At 50.0% G+C, this 27051-nt stretch overlaps 1 protein-coding gene across 1 annotated transcript in view; it reads right to left on the reverse strand.

The window, feature by feature from the left end:
- Positions 1 to 27051, reverse strand: part of MYO5B (myosin VB) — a gene marked incomplete at its 5' end in the record, with an annotated part of 222481 nt that overhangs the window by 6465 nt on the left and 188965 nt on the right. The window contains 11 exons of the mRNA XM_019633054.1: positions 1528 to 1608; positions 3514 to 3688; positions 4298 to 4583; positions 6007 to 6157; positions 7346 to 7435; positions 9140 to 9291; positions 12210 to 12353; positions 13724 to 13817; positions 16945 to 17143; positions 20310 to 20387; positions 26755 to 26855. Of these exons, the coding sequence (XP_019488599.1) occupies positions 1528 to 1608; positions 3514 to 3688; positions 4298 to 4583; positions 6007 to 6157; positions 7346 to 7435; positions 9140 to 9291; positions 12210 to 12353; positions 13724 to 13817; positions 16945 to 17143; positions 20310 to 20387; positions 26755 to 26855 (1551 nt within the window). The remainder of the gene's footprint in view (positions 1 to 1527; positions 1609 to 3513; positions 3689 to 4297; positions 4584 to 6006; positions 6158 to 7345; positions 7436 to 9139; positions 9292 to 12209; positions 12354 to 13723; positions 13818 to 16944; positions 17144 to 20309; positions 20388 to 26754; positions 26856 to 27051) is intronic.

Consider the following 27051-nt stretch of genomic DNA (forward strand, 5'->3'; position numbering starts at 1 on the left):
CAATGACTTCTTTCTTTACCCAAAGATAAAGGAAATATTGAAAGGAAGACATTTTGATGACATTCAGGACATCAAGGGTAATATAATGACAGCTTTAATGGCCATTCCAGGAAAAGAGTTCCAAAATTGCTTTTAAGGGTGGCGTAGACGCTGGTGTTGGTGCATAGCTTCCCAAGGGGAGTCCTTCAAAGGTGACCTTAGTGATATTCAGCAATGAAGTATGTAGCACTTTTTCTAGGATCAGTTTGCGAACTTAATTGTGACACCTCATGTATCTTCAGAGAATTTCTAATCAACCTCTATTACCTTTCTCTTATGTACTTACTTCAAGCCCGAAGTCTAAGTTGGCATATATTCTTGGGCCTTTGGCCTAGATTCTCTTCTCAGAAAGAGTGCCCTTGTCAACTTGCAAGGGGTTACATTCAAAAGAAATAAGACTTTCGAAACTTACACTTTGGTTTGGGTAAAGAATCAACTCTCCATAAAAATCAGTAGTGGATCAGGTATCTCAGTGGTTTATTTTCTGTCATCAAACTTCCTCCCCTGTCAACAGTTGACTGTATGTACATGTGTCCTAATAACGGGATCCTTTCAATCACGCACCCTGCCTTTTAAGATATCCATGCTGGTGACTCTGCTTGTTTGTCTCTTGGGTCTGGATCTCTAATAACTCATTGTGTTTTCCCCACTGTCCTTACCAACCTTTGATCTGACTTGGCATTCCTCCCGTGGCCTCTATTCTCTACTTACACAATGCTAACATCAATTTATTCTTTTCTCCCTTTCCTGCCTCCTGCTCTGATCACTTTCCCCCATTTTTTATCCTCTTTCGTGTTGCTGTCAACTCACTGGCTGAAGAGGTTTACAAGTCTGAGACAGTATTAGTGTTCCCCACCTCAGTGTTCCCCACATACAATTGAGAAATGCTCACTGTTGTTTTAAAGTAATTTTGATATGATTCATCATTCAGATGCTGTCAGCTACAGATACATACAGGTTAGGCACCCAGCTAAAATCACCTAGGGCTCAGCTTTAGGAAGCTCATCTTTAAGTAAAAAATTGCATAATCTTAAGACAGATTTATATAATCATTTGCCTAATGTATTCTTTCAAGCATATTCCGAAGGGAAAATGTTGTTAAGTCTTACAAAAAAGGTTTAAGAGCTCAAATTGTTTTCTTAAAAGAATATTTCTAGTTCCAACTGTGAGTAGGGTTGATATTTCTGCTTACTTTGTTAATTCCATTTGGTGCTATATAATTCAGTAACATGCTAGTGGCAAATGAAATAGGACTTAGGTTGTGTCTAAAATCTGAGAGGGAAAGATTACAAAAGTTCAGTCTTCTGTGTATATATAATTTAGTTATTCATGAGCGATATGGTTTATATTTACCTAAAGAATATAAGGTAAATATAATATCTATCATATAATGTAACCAGTATTTTATTAATACAGAGGTTAAAAATCTAAACTTTCAATTTCCTTTATTAGACTAGGACTTTATAAAATTAATATTTTAAAACTCACCTGGATGGTTCGTATAAAGCCCACTGTTACCCGTTCTTCAAATTCATTCAGGGGTGTGTAAAGGTTTAAAATTTTGACAATCTGTTGGGATGACAAAAGTTTAGCACAGAGCTAAATGAACAAAAGAAAACTTTTGAATTATAAAGAATATATGATATTGGCATAAGAGTCCAATCCTTAGAAAGGACTCACAACTTAGAGCTGCACTGACGTTTAGGCGTCTGTTATACAATTAGTAAACTAGCGTCCATAAGCTTTGCCTGGTAGATCTGAGCCCTCTTATCACCACTTTTCCTACCTCCTACATGCCCACCCTGCCCCTCTTCTATGCTGCATGGCTTAGAATTAGGATTGTAGGAAACTGTTGCATGAAACCCACAGATAACAAAGGTTTTGTTTAACTACACCTCCTACCGCCCCCCAAATCACCTACAAAGGAACAGAGTTTTTTCTTATTTGAATGGAGGATAATCTTGGTTTGCCTATCAGTTGTTTGGTGGATAGCCTGCTCGAATACAAACCAATGCCAGTTGCATTCTAAAAGTAAACTTAATACATTTTAAAGGGAGGAAAAGTTTGAAAAATTTCAGTGCATTTATATAAGGAAGCAGTTTCCTTAAGAGTGGCATTTCAACTTTTAGTAGTCAATGGAGGAGGTAAGAAAATTATTTACTGGGCCGTCTGAGTGGCTCAGTTGGTTAACAACTTAAGAGCACGAGCTCTGAGCAACAGGGTCGCTGGTTCGAATCCCACATGGGCCAGTGATGCTGCACCCGAGCTGAGCTGCCACTTAGCTGCCAACAGGTGACAGGATGGCTCAGCTGGTGAGAGCACGTGCTCCTAACAACAAGACTGCCTGTTCCATGGTGGGATACACCCACCTGCAACTAAGACTGAACTCGGCACCTTGAGCTGAGCTGCGGCCCGGATAGCTCAGTGGATGGAGCATGCGCTCTTAACAACAAGGCTGCTGGTTCGACTCCCACATTGGGATGGTGACTACGCCCACCCGCAACTAAGATTGTAACACAGCACCTTGAGCTGAGCGGTCACGAGCTGCCAGATGGCAACTGGACTTGGAGCTGAGCTAGCTGCACCCTCCATAACTAAGACTGAAGGACAATAATTTGGCTGCTCCCCTCCCCCAACTCCCCAGTAAAATATTAAAAAAAAAATGCTAACCCCCCCCCAAAAAAAAACCAACAAAAAAGAAAATTATTTACTTCGTAACACTGAGTTTGGATTGCATTGTTCTTTAGATGCTGGACAGGGAGAAGGTGTGTGATTTAACTTGGGAAGTTTGATTTCCTTGTGCTGGTCTCATTTTGTGAGACTACCTTGTGGTGGCCCCTTTCTAAAATAGGCACACTCATGATGGAGGGCAAGGTCACCCTGTGTGGAGACAGGACTCATCTTTTCATATAGTTGTAATATCTCTGTAGCCGAGTCCTAGTATAAATACAACTTTTTTGGGGAAAGGAAAGGAACACTTAAGTGCCTTTAGGTTCTTAATTATTTAAAACAATGTAAATAGATTCTAACTGAAAAGATAATCATAATAAAATTATAATTGTAAAGAAAGAAATTTATTTTTAAAGCCAAAGGCCTGATGCTGCCAATTTCTGAAAAAAAAAAATTAAATTTCTAGGTGAGCAACGTTCCCGAATTCCTTGTTAGTGTTTATAGTTTGTCCTTAAGCTTGATGTTTCGTGGGTTTATCTATTTGTGTGCCTTAGCTCAGTGAGCAAGAGGAAACAGCAAGTTACTGGAAAACAGTGGCATCTCGTTTCACAGACCAAACTAGTCTTTGATTCATCTAGGAACATTCCATCAGCTGCAACTTCAGAATTGTATCATTAAGGCGCACAGAAAGGCTGGAAGTACAACCATTAAAAAAAAAAACCCACTGGCAAGAATAGATTTGAAATGGACGCTGGGCTTGCTTGCTCTGAGTCCCTTGAGTGACAGGGTGTGCAGTGAGGGTACCTGCTGGGTGCTGAGGGAGGTGCAGAGGGAGCAGATGGCCTCAGCGTCCTCGGGGGTTTTCTTCTTTAACTGCAAGAGCTGGGCCGCTTGGATCAGAGGTTCCATGGTTTGAACTGCTCCACTCTGGTGAAGGTTTCTTCCCCGAAGCCACTCTTCAAGCTGACTTATATTGTACCTTAGACAGAGGTTAAAGTGAGCTGCGTGAAGCCAGTCCTCCTAATTCATGAGCACACCTGTTGTGTCTGTTGCACAGACTCACTGCCACCACTGCTATTCTCACCTTAATGATCTCCCATGGGCAAAGGCATGAAAAGTGCCTGGCACTCAGTAACTTTTTGTTGACTAAATGGGTGTTTAAAATCAAAAGATGAAGTCCCTACAGGTGTGTGTAAGTAAGTTAATGGGGAGGAAAAAGGCATTCAATATATATATGGAATTAAAAGAACTAATATTTAACACTCACAAACATATTCATACTTCCGTGTGAGCCTTCCAGGCTCTTAACTCTGATCTTCTTTCTCTGACCTATCTGCACTGTATTTACAATCTTTAACTTAGAGTATATAAATGTCGTGGAGCTTTGAACTAATTTGTTTACCAAGACACCATCTCAGTGTTCGATGACTTTCACCAACAAATGAAAAGGGGATGAACTCGAGTTGCATACTGACTGTGACAAGGACCGTCCAGTTAGGTCTGGATTGCGTTTGCAGAGGCATTTGAGCTTCCTGTCTGGCTGGTGGGTGCAGGCCTCCCAGCCCAGCAGTTGGGGTGCCTGCCCTACCTGAGCTGCATGCCTGTGCTCCAGGAGCAGACGTCCTTTCGCAGGAGCAGGTTGTTGAGTGTCACCGCAGTGATCATGTAGAAGAGCTGTTTGAACACCTGCAGGATGATCTCAGGGTCCAGGCCCTGGTCGCACATGACGGTGTGAAAGGAGTTCATCTGGCGGATGACGGCTTCCAGGCAGTACGAGTTATCACCGTCCACCATGCTGGAGGAGCGCTTCCGGTAGCCCGTCGGCTTCACACCGGATAGACCCTGAATGCTCTCGTTTTCCAACATGGCTGAAACTGGAAGAAAAAAGCATGGTGAGAGAAACTTGCATGTTCCCCCAAGATCTGTTTTTGGACCATTCGGGTCATCTATTACTCAGGAATTTGGCAATGGACGCCATCCAGAGGTGTACAATGTTCACATGCTCACAACTTACTGCATTCAGCATAGAACTGCTAATGTGCTGGTGTCTACATGGAATAAGGTAGCTGTGAACCAAACTGTCATTTAATGTACTGGTGATGGCACAAAGAGAACGGGCGTGTACCAACTCGATTCTGTACTGGCTTCTGAGCTGAGAATTGAGCAACTGGGGCTTGGTCCTGGCCCAGCTGCTAACCAGGGCTTAAACCCTGACATCATCCTGCAACTATCCTACATGAGCTGCTGACCATGTAAACATTAGGTTGTCTGTCATGCTTATTGCAGAACACTTGACCACGTGCTAGGACCTTATGTTCAATATTTATTTTAATCTTCCAACAACCCATTTACTGAGGAGGAAATTGAAGTATAAGGAGGTGCTAGGTCACACTGCTAGGAGGTGGCAGGGCCAGCATTCACACCCAGGCCTGTCTGACTCCAGAACTGGTGATAGTAATGATCACATTATTCTGCGTCATGAAGTATCCCAGGTCTCCCTGTGTCTGGGGAGAATAAACTGGTGCCTCACTAGGAGATTTTCAGACAGGAAGAAGGATTTGGAATGAACCTTATACCAGGGAATATATTTCTGGATAGCAAGAAAGATTCTTTCCTGTTTGGAATTCACTTAGAACCTACTTATGTTGTAAGAACCTGGGGAGAGCATTACATGTAAGTTCAGGGGACCATTTCCTCCCCAGCCGGTATGGGGCAGTGAGTGTCATTTTTCTTTTACCTTAAAAGAATAACTGCTCTTAGTTTTCAGCTCTGGTTTTATGTTAAATGCCCAAGTGTACTGCTTTGGACAAAGTGAGTGTTCAATAAATATTTATTGCATGAGAACTTTCTACTGTTTTCTTTCCCATGAACACACTTAATGCTTTCCTTTTTTCATGAATAAAGCATATATACGGGCAAAAATATTATATTTTTTCACTGTATGTGTATTTATACCTTTTGAATTTATATTTTCTACCTATGGAAATTTGGGGGAAAATAATGCAACAAACTACAGTAAGAGAAATAAAGAAAAATGATCTATATTCTCACCACCCAAGCATTATGCATTTTGATGGGATGGTGTTGAAAATTTCATAGCTTTTCTTGGGCACACAGCACACACCTCCTCAATTGCCTTCATGGTATTGGTGGTGGTGGCGGCGGTGGTGGGGGTCCTGGCTTTCTGGAGGCCATGCCCAATATACCCGGTTCCCTAGAGGTAAGCAGGGCCCACCGTGTCTTCTCCTCACTTTAGACCCCATAATGACTAGCAGAGAGCTCTGGCTTCCAGCTTACCTATCATAGGCTGCAACAGCCCCTCGGCGATTTTAATGAGCTGCTGGTAGATCTGAATGGAGAGGTCACTCAGCACCTGACGGTATTCAGTGAGGTCGAAGTTCTTCAGACAGTGCTCGTTCTGCTTGGCGGAGTTCTGAGTCATGAAGCCCTGCAGGGGGAGGGGCACAGTTTACTGCGGCTCTGTGGTCTGCCCAGCTCAGCAGGACTTCTGGGTCTCCAGTCGCTTTGGCCATATCCTATTTGTGGAGCCCTACCAGGCTCTCTGTGTTTATATGATATTCTATAAGACCCTGTCACGTCACCTTCCAAAGAAGACAAGACTGACTGGGGTGGCATATACTTGATTATCCCAGGGAGAGGAGTCTGTCAAAACTTGTTCTGGCACAAAAGGTGGAATCAAGATAAGCTTTAAAACTGTTGTGCCATGTTGATTTATGCAATGTCTTAACCCTGGGGAGGGTGGAGAGGGAGATATGTGAAAGGAAGGGGAGAAAGGATAGCCAAGGAGACTTACAGGGACCTGGGAGTGGGCAGTGTCTGGGACAAGTTGGGGCTCTTACTGGAGAGACTGGAGTGAAAACATGCCATATGTTACTAGGGCCATAGGCTGAATGCAGAGCATGGGAAACGCTCTTTCAGGGACCAATGCTGGCAATGGTGAGTTCTAGACAAAGCTGGGCCCTAGATGTCCAGAGTAAAGATGAAATAATGGGGTCCGTTGAGCCTTAGGCCAAGGAATCAAATTTGGTAAGAAGCACGAAGCTGGGCCTCTGTGTCAGTTTGTATGAATGTAGTTGATTATGTTGTGCCTCTCTTCTTGTCACCATCTTTGTGCTCTTTAAAAGAGACAATCTGGTTGGCTCCGGAGATGGTCTGCACACTAGATAAGTGGGCTTTCTCCCAGCAGTCACTGAAATGGGGTGCTGCTAGGCCCCACAAGGCTTCTAGGCTTCACAAGGGTTTCCCTGGAGAGCCCCAGGTGCTCTCAGACAATGAGTGGGTTATACAAACTCATTTCCTAATTCTACCTATTTGATCCAGGGCGTTTTCCAGGGGCCCTCGGGATCAGCAAGACCTGCTTTATTCCCGCTTCTAGCTAAAGGTATACGGCATGCCCACAGCCTGAGGTCCCAAGGGGTGCTCCATAGACCCCACCCCCTTTTCTTAGGGGAGAACCATGTTTGGACAAAGCAGGGACGCCTCAGATCTGAAGTGCTGTGAAGTGGAACATACCCTGCTGTGCCCAAGGAAGTGAAGGCCTAGCTGCTGGAGGACTTGGGACACTTGAAAAGCTTTTAAATGTACCGTAGGGAACCGGGCTTATCCCAAAACTCACCTCATCCCCACTGTACTGCTTCAAACAATGAAGGAGGCGGCAGGTGTTGGACAGCCAGAACGTTGTCATCTCAAAGTCGTCATTGTGCTTCTGGGAAAAGAAAAGACGCCCCTTCTTATGAGCAGCGGTTCCCATCTGGTTTACTGCTCACCTAGTCCCTCTACTCCATGTTTCCCACTCTTACCCAGCATGCCGCAAGCACACCTGATGACAGGCAGGCATGTGCCAGACAGAGATGAGACCCATTGCCAAGGGGCTGCGTTACTGTTCCTCCACTACTGGAGATGTACACAGACCCCTCTTCCCGGTCCCCTGATCAGTGGCGCACACACATGTGCACACACATGAAGGACAGGCTGCCTCTAGGCCCCAAGAAAACCAAGCCAAATGACACAGATGAGGCTTGACGCCAGCAGTCCTGGGCTCTACTCTGACCACTGGGCTAGTGGCCCTGGATGGTTCTGAACTATCAATGATCCAACATAAAAGACGAAGGGAAATTATTCTGTGATACTGTAATGGTAGAAACACAACATAATGCATTTGCTAAATTATATAACTGTACAACACAAAGACTGCACCCTAACGTAAAATATGGACACTAATTCATAATCATGTATCAATATTGGTTTATTAGCTGTATATTAATGTAAGATAGGGGAAACTGGGAGTGGGTATATAGGCACGCTATACTTTGTGATTTTTTTTCTGTAAATCTAAAACTGTTCTAAAAAATAAAGTCTATCAAAAAATTTAAAAAAAAGATGAAGGGAGCATGCCAGTGAAATAGCTTGTTATCCCATCGACTCACCTAGACTGGCATAGGCCCCCAGCTGAGCTTGTGAAAGAGGGCAAGGCAGGAGACACAACTCTGAGAGTCACCCGCGGGCAGACGTAGGTTTAGAGCCAGGAGTGGATGCAAGTGCCCAGGGAGCCCACTGCAGAGGAGGGGGTGCAGCTATTCATACAAAGCTGGCATGCAATTAGGAGTTAAAGGCTGGCTGTGGCATGTTCGGGAAGGGAGGAGGGGGCAGAAAGCACGGCCCAGGGGATCTCAGACCGGTCTGGACTCAGTGCTTTAGAGGACGGCTTGCATCCTGAAGTGGCAGTGTGTGCAAGAACAGAAGACGACGGTCTCTCAGAGCAATGCCACCTGGGGCTTGGGCCTACTTGGAGGCATAAAAGAAATCTGACCTCCCCGCATCTGGCCTCCAGGGAGGGGAGGCCTTCCTGCAGGCCAGCAGTGGCTGCCAGTATATCTATGACGAGTCCGTGCCTTCAGGTGACATTCCTGAACCACGCCAGTGCCCTGTGAGCAGCCCTGTCCTGGCTCAGGGCGTTGATGAATGGCAGCATCTCTCCCTGTGCCACCACCCTGGGCAGCGGCACCCAGCCTCTGGGAAAGGTCTGGGAGAGGGCCCGTGTTCGCGCTGGTTCCCTGAGCATCACTTCAGGGCAGGGCCAGCCCCCCCCTCTGCTGAGGCAGCCTGTCTTCCTGACAGCTCTGGTCCTGAAAGCACTGGGCTTCCCTGGAGGCTCGGCAGGCAGCAGCTGGAGGGCTACCCTGGGTTTCTGGCCTTCCTGCCATTTCGGAGCCTGGGCATCCTTCTCTGGGAACTGCTCCGGCATCCCAGTCACACAGGTGAGCTGCTGCTCCTGCATTTCTGTCATTTACCCTCCACGTTGGAAACTTTGGAGAACTCGCTACCACAAAACCCCGGCAGAGAAGCAACGGCAAGGTGAAGGCTTCACTTAGGCCACTGCAAACCACCACCTTCGGTGTGGGCCACTTACCTTGAGGACTTTCTTAATGCCATTGATGGTGGAGGTCAGCAAGGAGTGTACCCTGAGATCGTCGTTGACGTAATCTGCGTGCCTGATGCACATGTAGAGGATGTAAGCGGGAAGACAGGGCACTGTGCCCGCCAGCGTCTGGGGCTTCAGCTCTGACAACAACGAACAGCAAGGGTTACATTCATGGCGGATGCTGGGGGCTGTGAGAACCCAGGGCTGAAATCCAAATGCTTCCAATATTTTCCTGTGGCCTCTCATGGGGGTGGGGAAAGAGTGGGGGAGACGCTGCTGTGGCTCCACAAACCCCTCCAACCCTGACCACCAACAGTTTCAGGAACTAGTTACAAACCCCAAGCAAACAACACATTCCTCATCACTCAGTCTATAACATTAAAATGGGCTCCCAATGTCTTGTCCTCATCACAGGGACAGAGGCCGAAGTCCTCAGCAAGGGGGCCTGCGGGCCTGTGGCCAGCAGCGCCTTGAAGACAGGCGCTGGCTCCCCCGCGGGGCGATCAGTCCCCCTAGCACTTGCCATTGTGGGCACACGGGACTGTTCAGCCAAGTTCTCCAGTCCCGGGAGAACTTCGCCAGTTGTACATTCCCAAAGACAGAGCCGGTGTGCGGGGGCTGGGAAGGCTGCAGCAACCTCTAGCCCATTTGGCTGTCAGTTCAAAAGTGGAATACCTGGCAACGCCTGCCCAGACATTCTTGGAGCCAATAGATCAAGAGGTTGCTGACTGGCCACGGCCACTCTCTCCCCACCTCAGGGCCACCACGTGACATGGGTCTCGCCAGCCTCTCTTGGCCAGTGCTAAGCTGGCTACAGTCAGGGTCAGTTACTACCCCAGCCCCCTCCATCCCCCCCCCAATTCTCTCTTCTGCATCCTCCCGCTGCCAGCCGTGCTCTGGTGGGACTGGAAGGGGTCCGTGACTCTCCCCATGAACTTCAGACTCCTCCTCAGCTGCTGAGTCCTTCCCTGCCAAAGCGTTGGAGGGCCAGGGAGAAGTTGTCACATTGCTTTCCATTCCAGAGGAAGCCGGGGCGTCGGCACACCAGGCTTAGAGCAGTGAGTGGTGGTAGGAACCCAGAGGAAGGGGAGGGAGAGCCCAGTGCTAAGAAGAGATGCAAGGTGTGGACAGGAGCAGGGTCAAGGCCCAGGCATCAGGCCCCGGGCATCAGACCCCAGGTGCGCTCACTGTGGCCCCCGCGCTGTTCTCCAGCCCTCACCCTTCATTCTCATTACCTCCATGTCCCAATCTCTGCCCCGTGCCCCAGGCCTCATGAGTTACCTCTAGGCTTGGAATGGCAGTGAGGAGAGGCCACCTCCCCTAAACCAGCAGATGGGCCAGGGCGAGTGAAAGGGGCAACGTTCTCAAACCTTGTGCCAGGGCTCTCCTGGGATGGGGCTGGGGATATGCTGACAGCATCTCTATTTGATACTTGAGTTACATCCAACCCTTGAGATTAAATTCTAACTGCAAACCATAATACTCCAGGTACATGGTCAATATTTGGGCATCTTGTAGGCTCAACACATGACTGTAGACTGGCTTGGCTCTAATTAGAATGCCAGTAACATTTATCCAGAAAAATGTATTTTCAGGCCCAGACTTCCAACTGACAGCTTCTTGCTTCAAGCCTGACCCATTGCAAAGAGCTTGTCCTGACTAGGAACGTTCTATTGGAGAGCATGCGGCTTGAGTCTGCTTCCCATCGCCTGCCTGGTCTGCCCCTCTGAACATGAGCATCCTGGGGGCAGGGACCATGGCTGTACTTCTCTCAGCTCTCCCTCCTCAGCAGCCAGCCAGTGCTGGGGACCTAAGAGGCGGTCGCTAAAGACCTGGCATTTGTTTGCGTGGGCTTTTGGAGGGAAGGTGACTGGGCACTGTGCTTAGGCAGCTTAGCGGGGGATGAGCTTGCCTGGGGCCACCTGAGCAAAGACAGTGGGACGGAGCTACCTGTCTTCAGGTATAAGCAATCTCCATTATTATTATTTTTTTACTCTGATGCTGTGAACTTTGAGTTTCATTCACCAGAGATGAAAGGTTCATTCTTAGCAGCATTTGAACAAGATCTTGTAGCCTTTTTAAGAAAGCCTGAGATGAATTTATAGCACATTTAATTGTTGGGTGATTGTAGGGGAAATTATCCTTTAGAAAAAGAGCAAAATAACTCTGCCAAAAATATGAAAACTACCCAAGGCCAAGAGCTGAACAAAATCCACACTAGGCTGAAGTCACACTCCATACTTCCGGTAGCCTTCAGCCGTTGCTTGGCCCAGTGCTCAGAAGAGTGAAACCTCAAAAACCTTCTATTTCTCTTAAACAATGTTTTCCTCTTAAACTTCAAATTCCCCTGCCAAAGCTACCACATCAAATTTCTCACTTTTGAGAAAGGTTCTGTGGCTTTAACATGACACTGTCACCTGTGTTGTATTTCATGTGCTGGGGTAGGCGGGGGGTGAGGGGGGGCGGTCAATATCCTCACCCCCCTTTTATAGACGGGAGAACTAAGGCCAACAGAGAATGGAGCTAATGGCTCAAGGCCCAGAGGACCAGGCCACCAAAAAGTCCTCCTTTTTTTCATCTATGACTCTCTCCTCTAAGACTCTCCCTCCCGGCTCTGCAGTGGCTGTGGGCACCTAGTTAGGGGGAAGATGGGCGTGTTGAAGCCACACCGGGAATGAGACCAGATGGGAGGGGACCTGTAAAATTGATAAACCAGGCCAAGGGCAAGGAAAGCAGCTCCCAAGGGCCCTGCATGCCGGCCCCCAGAGGGCAGCCCACACACAAACCACAGCATCACCCGGGAACTCATTAGAAATGCGGCAGCTTGAGGTGATGGTGTGAGCAGGAGCGTGCGAGTGGGCAGGGGGTGTGCAGGGGTGATGGAGGACAGCGGGGAATGAGGAGGTGCCTGTGGGGGTGTCTGCAGTGTGGATGGGCAAGTGGAAGGCAGAGGTTTAGGTGGGGGGTCGGGCCAGAGGTGGAGGATGGGGGTTACGAGGTGGGGTTGGCCGTGGAATGCGGGCAGAGGATGGGGGTGGGTGTCACCGGAGGTCCTGACCTGTCACCAGGTTCCGAATGAGAAGGGCCTCGTCTTCCTTGTGGTACTCCAGCATGCCCTGGAAGTCCTTCTCTTTCCGTTGGACGGTGACCTGTCTGTTGAGCTCGTGGCGCCTCTTCTCACTCTGGGCTAATGTCTGGGCAGCTGAGCAGGAAAGAGACAGCCGGTCACAGGGCAGCAGGAGGGGTGGACACAGAAGCACTCCAGGGGAGGAAGCGATAGGGCTTCAGGACCGAGCAATTTCAATGAGGTATACATTTATTTATTTAATAATATTGTATACCAACTATACTTAAATTTAAAAAGTTCTTTTAAAAGCAGCAGCCACTGCCGCCGCCACCTAAGTGACCCAGAGAATGAAAACCTGAGGAACAGAGAACAGAAATCCAAGAATGGGGACAGGAATGGAGAGAGAAGGCCTGAGGCTGAACACGACAGACAGCCCTGTCCTTTCATACGGTGGACATAAGCAGGTGATTAAACAAGCGACACCTGTGATGAGAGCTATGTCCCCATCCCCCAATAGACACCCAGGGTTAGGACAGCAGAAGATGGGACTTAAGCCCTGGGGACGCAGCCCCAGGGCTGAGGATGAAAGGATGAGGGAGTGGTGGAGGGGGGGGGTATCCCAGTGGAGAGGGGAGGTATCCAGGTGGAGAGGGCGGTATCTATGTACTTAAGGGAGGTATCCAGGTGGTGAGGGGAGGTGTCCAGGTGGCGAGGGGAGGTATCTATGTAGTTAAGGGAGGTATCCAGGTGGAGAAGGGAGGTATCTATGTAGTTAAGGGAGGTATCCCAGTGGAGAAGGGAGGTATCCAGGTGGTGAGGGGAGGTGTCCAGGTGGTGAGGGGAGGTATCCAGGTGGTGAGGGGCGGTATCTATGTAGTTAGGGGAGGTGTCCAGGTGGTGAGGTGACTGAGAGGACTCTAAGCAAGGTGGCATGTGCAAAGAAGGAATAGGGATGACATGATTAGACTTGCAGCAGAGAGTCAGAGGAAGAGAACATTCTGGATATTTCTAAAAGAGCAGTTTAAACCTCTAAACTCTCTGGGCCAGGTTCCAGTTTGAAAGTTTAATCACAGAACTGCACTCTTTCCTTCCTGCCTTCCATAGCATGGAGTGAGGCCGCTGTGGTTGGAGTCATTGTGCTGTGTAGCTTTCTTTCACAACACAAAGTATTGTTGTCCAGCTTTACGCCCTTTGAGGACAGGACCCCAGAGTGCTGTCTTGTTTGCCCCTCTCTCCAGCCCTGCAGAGCTCAGAGTAAGCATCCAAACACCTGCTGTATTAGTGTGTCTTTAGTCCAGATTCTGGCAAAACAAGAACGGTTGAGCTAGTGGGGTCTGAATGACTCAGTCACATGACTAGACTGGCACAGGCACCAGGAAATTGGTGAAGTATTATAATAGAAAGAATGTTCAGAGGAAGCCAGGCATTCCAGTCCCTCAGGCTTGGTGAAACACAACTGGGCCCAACAAAACACACGCGCACAAGAGCACACACGCACATCCTACCTTCTAGGTCCTGGACTTTCTTCATGTAAATCTTCAGTTGTTTTTTAAGCTTTCTCTCATTCTTTTCCAGCTTTTCTACCAGTTCTTTAAGGTCCTAAAAGCAGAACAGGGCAGTGTGAGAACAGACCTGACCCCGCCCTGGAGGGCAGGAGTTAGAACCCTTTAGCTGAGCATAGCCTCAGGCAGCCACCTGAGGAGGGCCAGGCTCTGTGACTGGGAGGAGGCCTGCCCCACCCTGGCCAGGCTCACCCAGCTCAGTGCTCTCTGGTCTGGACTGAAAAAGCAGGCAATGGGTCAGAGTTCATTCTCACAATCGAGACGGAGTCACCTCCTCCCAGCTCTGGCTGCCTGGCACCTTGTCCAAACCCATGGTTCTCTAGGCCAAGTGTCCTCAGGTTGCCATGCCAAACCCTCAGAGACACTCAGCCTGGGGTGGGAGGGCAGTACCCTGGGAAGGCACAGACAGGTGGAGGTGTGAAAGTTGGGGGAGGTAGAGCCAGCAGGCTGGCAAGATTACCTGGGGCCCTGAAGCAAAACAGAAACCCAGCTGGGGCCCCTCTGTGCCTGCCAATCCCTAGCAATTATGGCCCCTGGAAGCCAATCAGCCCACTGGGACCTGGAACAGCATAATGTCACCCCGTTCCAGCTGGGTGGTGGTCCTGTGTGGCTGGAGACGCAGGAAACTCCATTACCATTACAGCCTCTGTGACTCGGAGTGCTGTGGCAGACAGTAGCAAATGCACCAGTGTGGAACCTCAGAAAACATTGGGGTGACACATGCTTTTTGTTTTTTTTTTTTAGCTGAGCCATCCTGCCACCTGTTGGCAGCTCAGCGGCAGCTCAGCTCAGGCTGGGAATCGAACCGGAGACCCTGTTGCTCAGAGCTCGCACTATTGAGCGAGCTCTTAACCAACTGAGCCACTCAGCTCGCCCCGTGACACATTTTTAAGGTTGGCCTACAGATGAAAGTCAGCCAAAATCTCAATCCAGTGCTACGGCCACGGCGAACCACAAACCCAATTATAGACATTGCCAAGGATTTCATATATTTAGCTTAATAAAAAGTAAATTAACTTAAAGAAAAGCTTGGCCTTTAAGTCTTTGAGCCGCGCCTGCTCTTAACCCTTTGGAGTGCACTTTCTCTTCTAAAAATGGCCCTTGAGCCACTGCCTTCTGCTCGGGTCCGCCTCTACCTCTTTGAAGTGTACTTTTCTTTTAATAAACTGCTCTTTCACCACTTAAAAAAAACACACACACACACAAAAACCCTTGAAGTCAGAAACTTTAGGACAAACAAAAAGGAACACAGTGCTGGCCAAAGTGGGTTTTAAACTTGGGGAACTACTGAAGCCCAAAGTCCTAGAGGCTAAAACTGCAGATGGCTTATGAAAGAATGAGTTCCACCCACAAGGAATCTTGGGAACAGAGGCGCATGCCTCTAAGTGAGCACGCCTCAACTTACCCAGATGCTACCTGGAAAGACAATCACACCCTCCCTCCCGCACGGCCCTGGAAGTGTTGCCGCCTGATCATTCCAGCTGGAGGCCATTCACCTAAATTCCTGTAAAGTTGACCTTGGAGGCACCCAGCATCCGGGTTGTGGTCCAGGTACACAGAGTCATCCCTGCAGATGGCAGTGCTTCTCCAGGGGGCACATGCAAGGCACTAACGCTTGCTCGGCGGGGGAACAGAGGTCGCAGAAGCCCCTGCTCCCTGCCCAGTGGCTCTACTTATGGGCCCAGCCTCTCTGCCTGGGTAGACAGGGTGGATCATGCTCTAGAGAAGGAGTCTCCCATCAGGCTGCAAGCCGGAGCCCTTCTCGTCAGCAACATCCTCGTCTGCCCAACAACCCGGGCTCCTGTTCAGGCGCCAGGGCTCACCACTGGGCAGAGGGGCCCGCAGTGCTGATTCCTAAAGCGGTCCAGTGAGCTGGCATGGTTCCTTCATGGAGCACAGTCCTCCATGCCACTTGGCCCATGGCCCCGCTAGGAGCACGGGCTGGCAAAGACACTTCCCACACTGCACACTGCCTCCATTACCTGGCAGAAGCCAGCTCAACAACTTAAGATGTGTATTTCTGTCCCTAAAGCCACCTGTTTACACGCGTATGTATGACAAACAGATAGTAACATGCAGACAGAGAGAGGGCAACAGAGAGAAGGCCGATCATTTGAATACAAGTGCTATTCAGGGATTTGTGGTCCAGGGCCCCACTTCCCTGCTCAGGATGGAGTGAACTGGTCACCTAGCACGGAGCCACCTGGTTATAAAGGGGAAATGCTAGACTGGAAGCTCTGCTGGTGTGTGAACCTGCTGGGCAGGTTAGGGACACTCTCTGCTGCTCCCTGACAGGCACACCCAGGTCCAGGGGGCCACTGGCCCCCCCACTCCTGCCCTGGTGCCTGTGCCCACGTTCCTCCTCTGCCCCCTCCTCTCTGCCCGTCTACATGGCTGACATCCCCTCCTGCCTCCTGCCTCAGCTCCAGCCTCCCCTACAATTCCTTCTTTTTCTGTAACACTTGCTAATCCCACGTAAAATCATGTTTTCAGCAACATGATCTTCTCTCTCCTCTTTTTTACTCGGAAGCTCTCTGAGAACAGACTGCCTTCCATTTCTCTGGCAGATGCCAGGGCTCCTTTGGAGATTGTCCCCAAGAAGGACCAGCCTCAATTCCTCCCATGACTCCTCCTAGCAAGAGGAGTCCACCCCCCACTAAACCTGGCGTAGCCATGTGATTCGTTCTGATCAACAGAGGTGCCAGAAGCGACCCCGTGCCAGTTCTGGGACTGGGTCTTAAGAGGTGTCTCAGCTCCTGACTGCCATGCAAAGCAGCTCAGGGCAGACCAGTGAGTGACAAGAGCTATTTTACAGAGGATAACAGTCAGCACTGAGGCCCTAGCCATGGGACTGAGGCTGACGCGGCTCCTCCAGCCCCAGCCAGCCTCAGTGGAGACGAGCCCTCTGAGCCCTGCCACAGTTCCGGACCGCACAATGTGACTGCTGTCTTACGCTGCTGAGTTTTGGGGAAGTTGGTTACACCATAATAGATGACTGAGATGTCGCCTCAAACCCTAGCTGACTGGAAGATTCTATATTCCCTGTTCCTGCTACAGAGCCAAGGATGTGAACCTTGTCTGTTTGGCTATAGGCCATCCCTGATCCCATTTTTCTCCCAGAACATGGCTTCCGGAGCTGGGATCCACCTGGCATGGCTACTCACCAGGTTCTCATTGGTCAGCCGCGATATCTCCTGCTGGACACCGAACTCCACCTGGGCCTCCGGGGAGAGCAGCAGCGTCTGGCAGAAGGTCTGCTGCTGCTTGTCCAGCTCCTCCTTCAGGGCCTCCACCTGGGCCTGGAGATGCTCCACCTCCTCCTCATGCTCTCGGCTCTGGGCCTGCAGCTGAGCCTCCAGCAGCCTGCACCAGGGAGACGAGGGCAGGTGACTGCGGGGCTCGGGTCAGCGCCCCCAAGCGGGGGACCCCAGAAGGACACGCAACAGGGGAGAAGCCAAGCACACAGCAACAGCAGCAGCGGCAATTGCATGAACCCAACAGGATGGACGCCGAGAGGGACAGATCTGCGCGGCTCATCAGGCAAGCAGGCCAGCCTGTCCTCTCGGAGGATGGGAAACTGGGGCCAAACGCGGCACCTCTGCTCGTGGGCCTTTTCCTGGACCCCTCTCATTCCCTTGTTCTTCATTCCTGAGCACAGTCTGTTGGTTTAGGATTGAAAAATTGTCTCCATGTCAAAATGTCATCAGCAGAAATACATTTCTCATAGTATCTTCTAAATAAAGGCGAACACATCTGCCCCAAAGCTCCCAAGAGTCTAAGACAAAACTCTGGGTAAACTGAACTAATTGTTTGCATATTTTCCCTAGAGTAGACTCTCTGCAGGTTTTAGAAAAGCAAACCATTAGCCCCCTTCCTTTCAATTTATCTTTACCAGTATCACCCCCACTTTATATATACATTTTCCCTCCCAAACAAAACGGAAACTAAGACTATTTGCTAATGATCTGGGGGAAGGTTTAAGATCAACCGGTGTCATGACAAGCAGCAGAGAGACCTAGAGAAGATCTGGAGAAGGCTGGGGAGAACTCTCAGAAGACTCTCTGAGTCTAAAGGCCCCACCCCCAGGGGCGCCAGATACCTGGGTGATTCTGGGAAAGCACCTGTTCCATCATACTAAAAGGCAAAACCTTAATGAAGGTTCCTAAGTGGATTCCTTTGTAGGAAGTTAAATACTAACACGACTATGGTGCTATCTTCCCTGACTGGATTACTTGAACAAACTTCTAATAAACTTCACATGAAAGAAAGACAGGAGGTGCTGGATGAAAAGCTCAACGCTTCCTGACATATTCTACATGGGAAAAATTCATCCCCCCCACCCATCTCCTTCTGGGATGCACATAAAGATTGTGACCAGAGCTGTGCATAGAATTATGAACCTGGAAGTGCCCAAGCCCAAGAGACAACTGCTGGACCCCCCTGGCTGCCCCGGAGGCAGGGAGGTGAAGAGGTTATCATGTTTTTGCAGTTCTGCTATCATTGTGGGAGACGATAATTGCCACAAGAGAGGAGGATGCCAGAGACAGGGGAAGTCTACATTGTCAGCTCCCAGATGGAAGGAACCACATTTTCCACTGCTCAGTCAATGATGCTTAGCTCCCAGTGGCTTCTCAACAAAGTAACACGAATGAAGAAATTCTGGAGGAATGACTGATTCACACACTCACCACTAGGTAGGCAGCACTACCAAAGGAAAGCAATAAGGTAAGGACGGTGGGAGAATAATTTGGAAATTATTCAGCATTTTAGAGAACATATGATATTTGGGTAACGTCCGATCTTGGCTACAATACACTGAAAGTAGTCATCAGTAAGTTCTAAGTTGAACGAGAGAGGTAGAACAGAAACGCTTGAGGCCTGGGGACTCACTCACATCTTTCATACTCTCCATGCAGACTGTAGTTGGGTGACAGTCCAGGATTCTGTGCAAGGTCCGAGAATCTCTGCCCCAACATAGGCTAGCCACCTCACCCTGCAGATAAGAATACTGAGGGAGTGGTCTGAGGCCGCAGCCAGTGGAGGTACTGGGTCTGGAAGCCAGATCTCCCGAGGCAGGCCTGTTCTTTCTTGGTTTTACTAATGCATTCATTTACTTATGTATTCAGCCACATCTAGCTGCTGATAGCCATGAGGAACTACCTGGTTTCACATATGGGTCCCTCCTCTAATAAATAACACTTCTAGGTGGACAAGAACCTGATCTTATTGAATAATAGCCATCATAATAATAGAAGTAGCAGCTAATTACTTATTCTGTGCTTACTACATGGCAGGCAGGTGCACAATGCTTTACCTGTATTAATCTTATTCCTCAGAATGACCTCATGAGGCAGGGTCTGTTCTGAGCCACATGCCACCAGCGAGGCAACAGAGACAGATGCTACCTTGCTCGCTGGTGGTAGGGTCATATTTGAACCCAGAGGCAGTAGACAGACTACCTCGAGAACCAGCTGACCTGCGCTTCCTTTTCCCAAGAAGAGATGCTTGTTGCTGTAGTAAGACCTCCACTACGTCATCAGCAGGCAGAACTTTGAAGGCGGTGCATGAGTTATCCGTTCCAGCTCTGCCCCACCTCACTGAGCCTCCGTTTCCTCTTCTGGAAAACAAGCTTGAAGACCACTGTCCCCATCTATTGGGCGTCTCAAATGCACAAAGCTATGCCATGGCCCCAAAAAGCCACACGCTGGCAACAAAACGTGTGACATGACCATCATGCTGTGTTACTTCTGTGTATGTCTGGCTTCCCTTGCTAAACTGCTCACCCATGGCTGAAGGCCAACGGGTTATGGATGCAGACTCTGGTATCAAATGGAACCAGATTCAAATTCTAGATCTTCTGCTTAACTAGCAAGTTCCCTAAACCCTGCCGGCTTCAGTGTCCTCGCTCCACGAGTGTGCGGTGAAGGTTAGACTTGTTACACGCAGCACTCGTAGACAGGGCTGGGCAGCTGTTGTTCGCTCCAGGCAGTCACTGGGGTAGGGACCCGCAGGCATGCTGGAGGGCAGGCTCCCAGGGGCCCCATGCTTACAGCACAGCCAGCAGCACCAATCTGGCCGATGCTCTCAGCTGATCCTGTGGAGTTAAGGTGATCAACACGTAGCATGGAAGCAGCACAGACTCAGGAGTCCCCAGAATTAAGTTTCCTTCTCAGCCCTGTTCAGCTGTGTGCCTGCTGTCATGTGAACTAGCCCCCCCCCCACCGTGAATTCCTTCACCCACAGAGCCAGTGAGTTGGACCAGGTGGTTTCTAAGTTTCCACTGAGCCATCATGTGCTATCACCTTGATCCAAACAAGCAGCTTCCCTGACCTCAACCACTGGCCTGGACACAACAGGCCAGACAGGAGACCTGAAGGGCTATCCCCGCACCCCCACACACACCTCCCCACACCTCCCTGTCAATTGTGCCCTGTGCCTTTGCATCCATTCCAGCTGAAAAACAATGAAGCGCAGACATGAGCAGGCAGAACAGACAAAGCAGACACAGGAAGAAAGGCATGTATTTGACCTGGCAACTTGCTTTAAGCCTTGGTAGGCCAAGCCGAGTTCTCCATCTTCATTCAAATAACCCCAATCCTCAGTCTTGCTAGAAATAAAGGACAGAAACACAGGGCATCCAGTGTAGAGGAAAGAGACAGGCAGGCAGAGAACCCAGGAACATGAGGCGATTCCAGCCCAGGTGTGGAAACTAGAAAAGGGAAGGTTCAAAAAGCCCTGGTGCCCCTCCTTCCTCTCCTGTCGCCAGCACTGGGCGCCTGCAAACATCACCTCTCCCCCAAGTCTCCAGGTTCCAGTGCCTGCCATGCGCGCTTACGTGAAACTCACTAATCACAGGCCAGAAAATATGGCCACAGAGACAGCTCAGGGTGACACTTGATTGGGTAGTTCAGTGAGCAGCAGTGGCACAGGCTGAGTCCGGCGCTCACAGGTTTTCACACTGGTCCTTCCCTGTACCAGTGATTCTTTGGAAAAGGAAAGGGAGAACCAGGAGAGATGCAAACAGGGCAGGGAGGGGAGGACCCCTGTGCAGTGGGACCTGCAGGCCCCAAGCAGGTGTTCACAGTACAGGGCCGTGAGGGGGGCCTCCTGGGACGCTGTGTCCCGCAGAGCAAGCACCTGGGGATGTCTGGCTCAGCGAATAGAAGGAACGAGACTATATGTTTTGCCTGCTTTCCAATGGGCACCTCTTTTCTGTCACTTCTTAAGGGCACAAAAGTATTAACTCATCTCAACTCCAGCCCTTGCTGCAGTCTTGCAAAAAGAAACAGCTAATAAAAACTTTGTCCCCTTGACCTCGGGACTGGGCTGCATTACTCCACTTGGACAGAAGGCCAGGTGCCCTCCACTTGCAAATTCGTTTGCCCTCTCCAGTTGCCCAGTTGGCTTGTCCTGGAGGTGAGGTGCATGTCACATGCACCTCTACGTATGTTACCACCCTCCCTTCCCCTCCCCCCCATACACGCAACTAGAGACAGGCTAGTAGGATTGGGTGGTGAGTGGCAGGCACACCCTGCCAGGATTCTGACCCCCGTCTCTGCTCCCTAGCGGGCCTCTGTTCCTGGGGAGCCTCCTGCTGGTTGGATCCCAGCTTTCCTGGCAGGAATCTTGGAGCAGGAGCTGCAGCCACGTGGCCTGCTATCAGGATCAGTGACCCTATCCTAACTTCTGGGGAAAAACCACCGTCCTGCCGCTGTCAGGTTGTGAGGCCCAGGGTGTGGTGATACCACGACATCTCCCCCAGCTCAGCCTCATGAAGAAGGGCCCCAGCCCCTGCAGTTGCTCACAGGGGTTCTGACAGAAAGGAGGAGAGTGGGAGGTAGAGGTGAGCATACTTCTGGGGGCTGCTGTATGGCTTCTGTTCCTGGGGTCTACTGTTTACTGTCATCGTTCTCCCTCCAGCCAGGCAGTGGGGGGATTACTGCCAATGGGTTTATCCTCGGCACATCTCCCACTAGGGACCCCCACCCCGCAAATGTCCAGCGCCCTCAGCCAGGCCTGGCCTCCCCAGATAGCGCCTTTGGTTGCAGGCGTTTTGCTGTCCCCTCCTGTGCTGAGCCCTTCGCTGTGCAGTGTGTTCCACTGTCCTTAGTAAACGCAGAAGTGCCCTGGGCTGTGTTAAGAGGGGCTGACAGCTTGGCCCCTTCCCCTTCTCAGGTATTAGCACTGACATTTAACTAGGTAGAGCCCCTGGCTAGCTAATACTTTCGCCCAATGGGGGGGCTCGCTGGGAGGAATTCCAGGGTCGGTGGCGACAGCCATGTTTGGGTAGGGCCCGGAGAGTGGCTGCACTGTTGCTGAAGGGAGCACCTGGAGACTACACTCAACACCTCGTTTGCCACACGCGGAGACACCTCAGAGTTCCTGCCCGACTCTGACACCTGGCTTAGAACCCAGCTGGTGTCCCCTCCCTGCCTCGCGCGGCTGGGCCCCCAGACCCTGAGGAGAGGCTGCTGTCTCTCTTACAGGGTCACTGCACTCTTGCAGTTGCAGTGACACGCCAGTGCTAACACTCGCTCCCCACGGAGGTGCACGGGCTACGCCGTGAGGAAGTTAGCTTTAGTCCTCTATCGCCAGCCTCAGAGGGAGACACACAGAGTTCTTAATTCTGTAACATGCCGGGCATTACGCACAGAGATAAGGAGACTGTGCAGCCCAATCATCCCCACCACAGTGCTAGGAAAATTGGGCCCATGAGTAAATTAAAAACCAGTCAACCAACTGCAGGTCCATCCTTTCTTCCCAGATGAAAGAGCAGCAAAGCCACACGGGAGCTTCCTCTCCTCCTCCACACACACCATCAGCGGGGAAAGGCCAGGGAGGGAGTGCCACCTGGTGGCATCAGAAGGAAGATCCCAAACAACGCGGCTCACGGGAATTGGTTAAATGTTAAGTCAGTGAATAAATGAGCCAATATTCATAGAGAACCTCCTGTGTAGACGCCACGGTGCTGAGCCCCGTTCCCACACACACGAATAAGCAGCAGGTCGAGTCTCTGACTGCAGGAGGCAGCAAGACAGAGCTGGAGAAACTGGCTGCAGAGCCAGGCGTCTGGAAGGCGCTCCCAGCTCTGCTAACAAGCTGGTGGCCGAGGCTAATCGCCTACCCACATGCCCTGGGTCTGTTGCTTTATGTGTAAAGTGAAAGTGCTCGGCTGAATTATCTGAGAGGTCTCTTCTGTTCTTTAACGATATAGCCTTATTAATTGTAAAGGTCATGCACCAGAAATGGCCTGGGATAGCATTTACGAGACTGAAAATTGGGACCCAGCAACCACCCCTCTGCCCAGCTGAAAGACCTGCCTCCCTGTGGAAACAGGTGAGGATCCCACCAACTGGGAGTTGGTCCATTTCCTGTTTCCAAAACGACCACTTTGTGCTCCGTGGATGCTCCTGTTTCTTTAATTCACACCCAGACTTTATACCCAACTGCCCAGGAGATTTCCTGGGACCTCTGAGAAACAGGATGTGGCAACCCCAACACCATGAACAAGAGAGAAGCATTTAAGATGACAGGCGGTGAATTGTTGGTGGGGTAAGTGTGGTTATGTCACTGAAGTACAGCAGGCAGAAATTGTGCTGATGGCTCAAGGACCAATAGAATTTGGGGGAAACGTAAGGGAACGATCACCTTCTAGAAGAAAGCTGAGGGTTTCTAGCCAGGAGCAGTTAAAGAGAGGACCTGTGAGAGCAGCTGAGCAGAATCAGGTTCTTCTCCCACTTTGTCATTCTGAACAAGACACCCTGCAGCAGCTGGGGCATTTGGCCATCAACTCCAAGCCTGTCCTAAGGCGGCTGCACACACCGCTTCCTGGTTAAACAAGGTTTCCTCTGTGCTGGGCAGGTCCATTAGGGGTGAGTAATCAACCCAGGTTTTCCTGCCCAAGCCCAGGTGGCAGCAGAAAAGCTCATCTTTGTGCCAAGGGCCTCCTGTAGTTTCCTGGGACCTGGGTGGAGAGAGCCTGCAAGGAGGTTTCCGGGGACCCGAGGAAAGGTCCAATAATGAACCTTAAGTCTCGCTTCGGACTCTAGAGACTTGGCAAGGCTTGGGAGGAAATGGCCAGTGGCCAAAGGAAAAACTGTCCCTGGAGCCTGACCTGAGCCCTAGCCACACACTCCAGAGAACCTACCTAGCTCTGCACCCTTGAGGGCATGCGTAGAGGCGAGGCCCGCCTGGGAGCAGCAGTGCTCTCCTAGCTGACTTCCCCACGCCTCGCCCACATCCACCCTGACAGCCGAGAAGACACACTCCAAACACCCACCTCTGTCTGCAGCAGTCTATTTCTAAGAGGGCCACGGACCAGCCCTCCCTTTACTTCAGTTTTGCCATATAGAAAACGGTAATCATGGTGCTGGGTTCTCTTAGCTCCCAAGATGTGAAATGAGACAGCTTTTCGGAAGCAGAAATGCCACACATATTCCTGTGGCTATTTCAGGAGCGGGTCTTCCCCACTGGCTTCTCTTCCCAAATTTGAAAGCAGAAAAGACACATTTGTAAAGATCAAAACAGAACTCTATCAACTATGAAAGTTACCAAGTGAAAAAAGTTGTGGCCTTGGGGACCATGGGCTCTTAGGGAGGCTGTGACTGGGTGCGGGGGAGTGTTTTAAATCCCTCCAGAAATCTAAGCCGAACTCAGTGTATCTGTGTAAGTTCTTCCCACCTCCCCCTAGATCACATAAATTGAATACAATTTATCCTTAAACCAGAACACTCTCCATTACAGAAAAACAGTAGGAGAGGACAAGTAACTATGTTCAAAGCACCTCTGGCCAGCTGAGCCCCAGGAACCACAGTGTGTATCTATCCTCCTTGCCCTGCCAGCCTGCCCCTGGCTGTCCTCCCTCCCTGCTGGGATTCACCGAATTGGAAGAGAGGCAAACGCATGACTGTGACTTCCAGGCACTGGGGAACTACTGGGTTGTCAGAAAAGTCATGCCACATTTTCGCAATGAAAAACAGGAAAAAGTACGTCATGACTTTTCCGACAACCCAATAGTTCTTCCGGCTGCCCCTCCCCACCAGGAGGCAGTGGCTCGTTTCTGCACTTCACTGGTTTCACAGCTTATTAGTTCCCTATTGTACCCTGGGCTTGCTGGGAATAGAATTATTTTAAGATACCAGAAAAGCTATTTTTATTTTTATCACCATCATTATTGCAGCAAAGGAAGACAAATCCAGGGTATTAAGCAGCCCCTGGAAAACCTATATTTGGGACTGGATCCTGGACAGCCATTTGGATGAAGAAAAAGGGAGCTGGTCACAGTGATGGTTCTGAAGATCAGCAAGATATGCACACTGGCTTGTCACAACCAGCATGCCTTTCTTTCTTCTTTCTTTCTTTCCTTTTCTTTCTTTCGTTCGTTCTTTCTTTCCTTTCCTTCTTTTCTTTCTTTTCTTTCTTCTCTCTCTCTTTCTCTCTCTCCCTCCCTCCCTCTCTCTCTCCTTCCTTTTCCTTCCTCCCTCCCTTCCTTTTTTATAACTTTAAATATCACCTGTGCTTTTTTCTTATTTGTTTCATTCTTATCTTCACCCAAGATAACCTAAAATGACTAAACTTTAACTCCAGTTTTAGCACTGTGAGATTCACCTTCATTTTCTTCTCTCCCTCCTTTAGGGAAAAGAATTACATCTCTGTGGACATACACTGAGTTTCCTCCTGGGGGCTTTCTGATGACCAACACAGACCGTGGGCTGGAGGCAGCCCAGCCCGGAAGTCAGGCCTGCTGGCTTCTGCCTTGACTCAGTCACAGGCCAGCTGTGGGCCTGGGCAGCTCAGCCCTCCTGGGCCTGTTTCCTCATCTGCAGAAAGAGGGGCTAGAGTAGACCTGGAAATCCGAATACTAAGATTCCAGGACTCGGCTGCCAGTAACTTCCTGTCGCACTCCCAGCGCCACCTACTGACGTTTTCTGGAAGCGCTTGCTGTTTTCAGCGATTTTCAATGCTCAGTGATTGTTCAGCATGCAGTGAGTTGAGGCTGAGAAAGGTAGCCAGGTAAACGGCCAGCTCCGTTTTCACAAGTGCCCACACAGGCACAACGAGGCAGAGAGAATAACAATGGCGATAATAGCACTAACATTTTTTGTGTGCTTATCATATGCAGGCACTGTTCTAAATGCTTTATGCGGATGAACTAACCTTATCTTCTCAGTCACCATATAAGGCATACACGGCTATGATTGTCCCCAATTCACAGATGAGGAAACTGAGCTACTGAGTGGCTATGAAGTAGTTACTGAATAGTTGGTGAGCGGCTGGACTCCAGAGTGCACGTTCTCGAGGGTTGTGCCATACCATCTTGGGGTCCCTGCTCTGTCCTACATCCCGGGGCCCTGCTGCCTCCCTCACGCAGTCACTCTTTTTGCCTTAGCCCTGGGTAGCTCATCCTGGAGGAGGGACCAGAGGCGGCTGGTTAAATCCAGGGCAATCTTATTCTAGCCAATCTAGTAGTGGTCAAATTCTCCCACCCAACCTCTGTTGGGCTCCCTCTCTTAAATGATGGGCGATGGGGCCCCCATTGAGTAACGCCCTCCCCTCCCCCCCAGCTGGGGTGAGTAAAGATGGTATTGCTGCAAAGAGCTGGAGCAGGCGCCTCCCTCCTCCTGTTTAGTTGGGCCACTTTGTGCTAGCATCCCTCTCAAAGAGAAAAGCCACTCTCAGCCAGCCTTTCCCTTTCCTTGGCCTCCTGTCAACCCTCCCAGGAAAGCTCCCTTTCCGAATGGTCTTTGGAGGGTCTGGGTTCTGGATGCTGCACGCATGTTACTGGAGTCTTGCTGAAGCCAACAGCAGGTTCCTAAGGCACGGGACTCACTGCTCCTTCTCATTTATCTCTTATAACAGATAAGACCCTGATGCTGAGTGCATGGTCAGTGGCCGAGGAGTGGCCTTCACTCCTCTGGGCAGGGCCCCTCTGCCAGCGCCTCCTCCAGGTACGGTAACCGTGAGGTGGAACTTACCTGTTTGTCTGGCAGACCCCGTGATAGGCCTCAATGGCGTCTTCCTGGTCTACGTGCTTTTCGCTGTTAGGCCAACTTGTTCTGGCATCAATGTTTGGCTCCTGGAAGGTCCAAGGTTAAAAAAAAATAAATCACTTTGGTTACAGAATTGCCACAAAATGACTTTTTATATAGACAGAGGAATAAAAACGACCCTTTGGGAAAAGACAAAGGCCCAGGACTATCTCAGATAATAGCAGTTAAACCCAGGCAGGAATGTGACCTTTTAAAGGTCATGCTGGGGGCCGGCCGAGTGGC

The sequence above is a fragment of the Hipposideros armiger genome, unplaced genomic scaffold (genome assembly GCF_001890085.2).
Source record: "Hipposideros armiger isolate ML-2016 unplaced genomic scaffold, ASM189008v1 scaffold_1234, whole genome shotgun sequence".
Taxonomy (NCBI): Eukaryota; Metazoa; Chordata; class Mammalia; order Chiroptera; family Hipposideridae; genus Hipposideros; species Hipposideros armiger.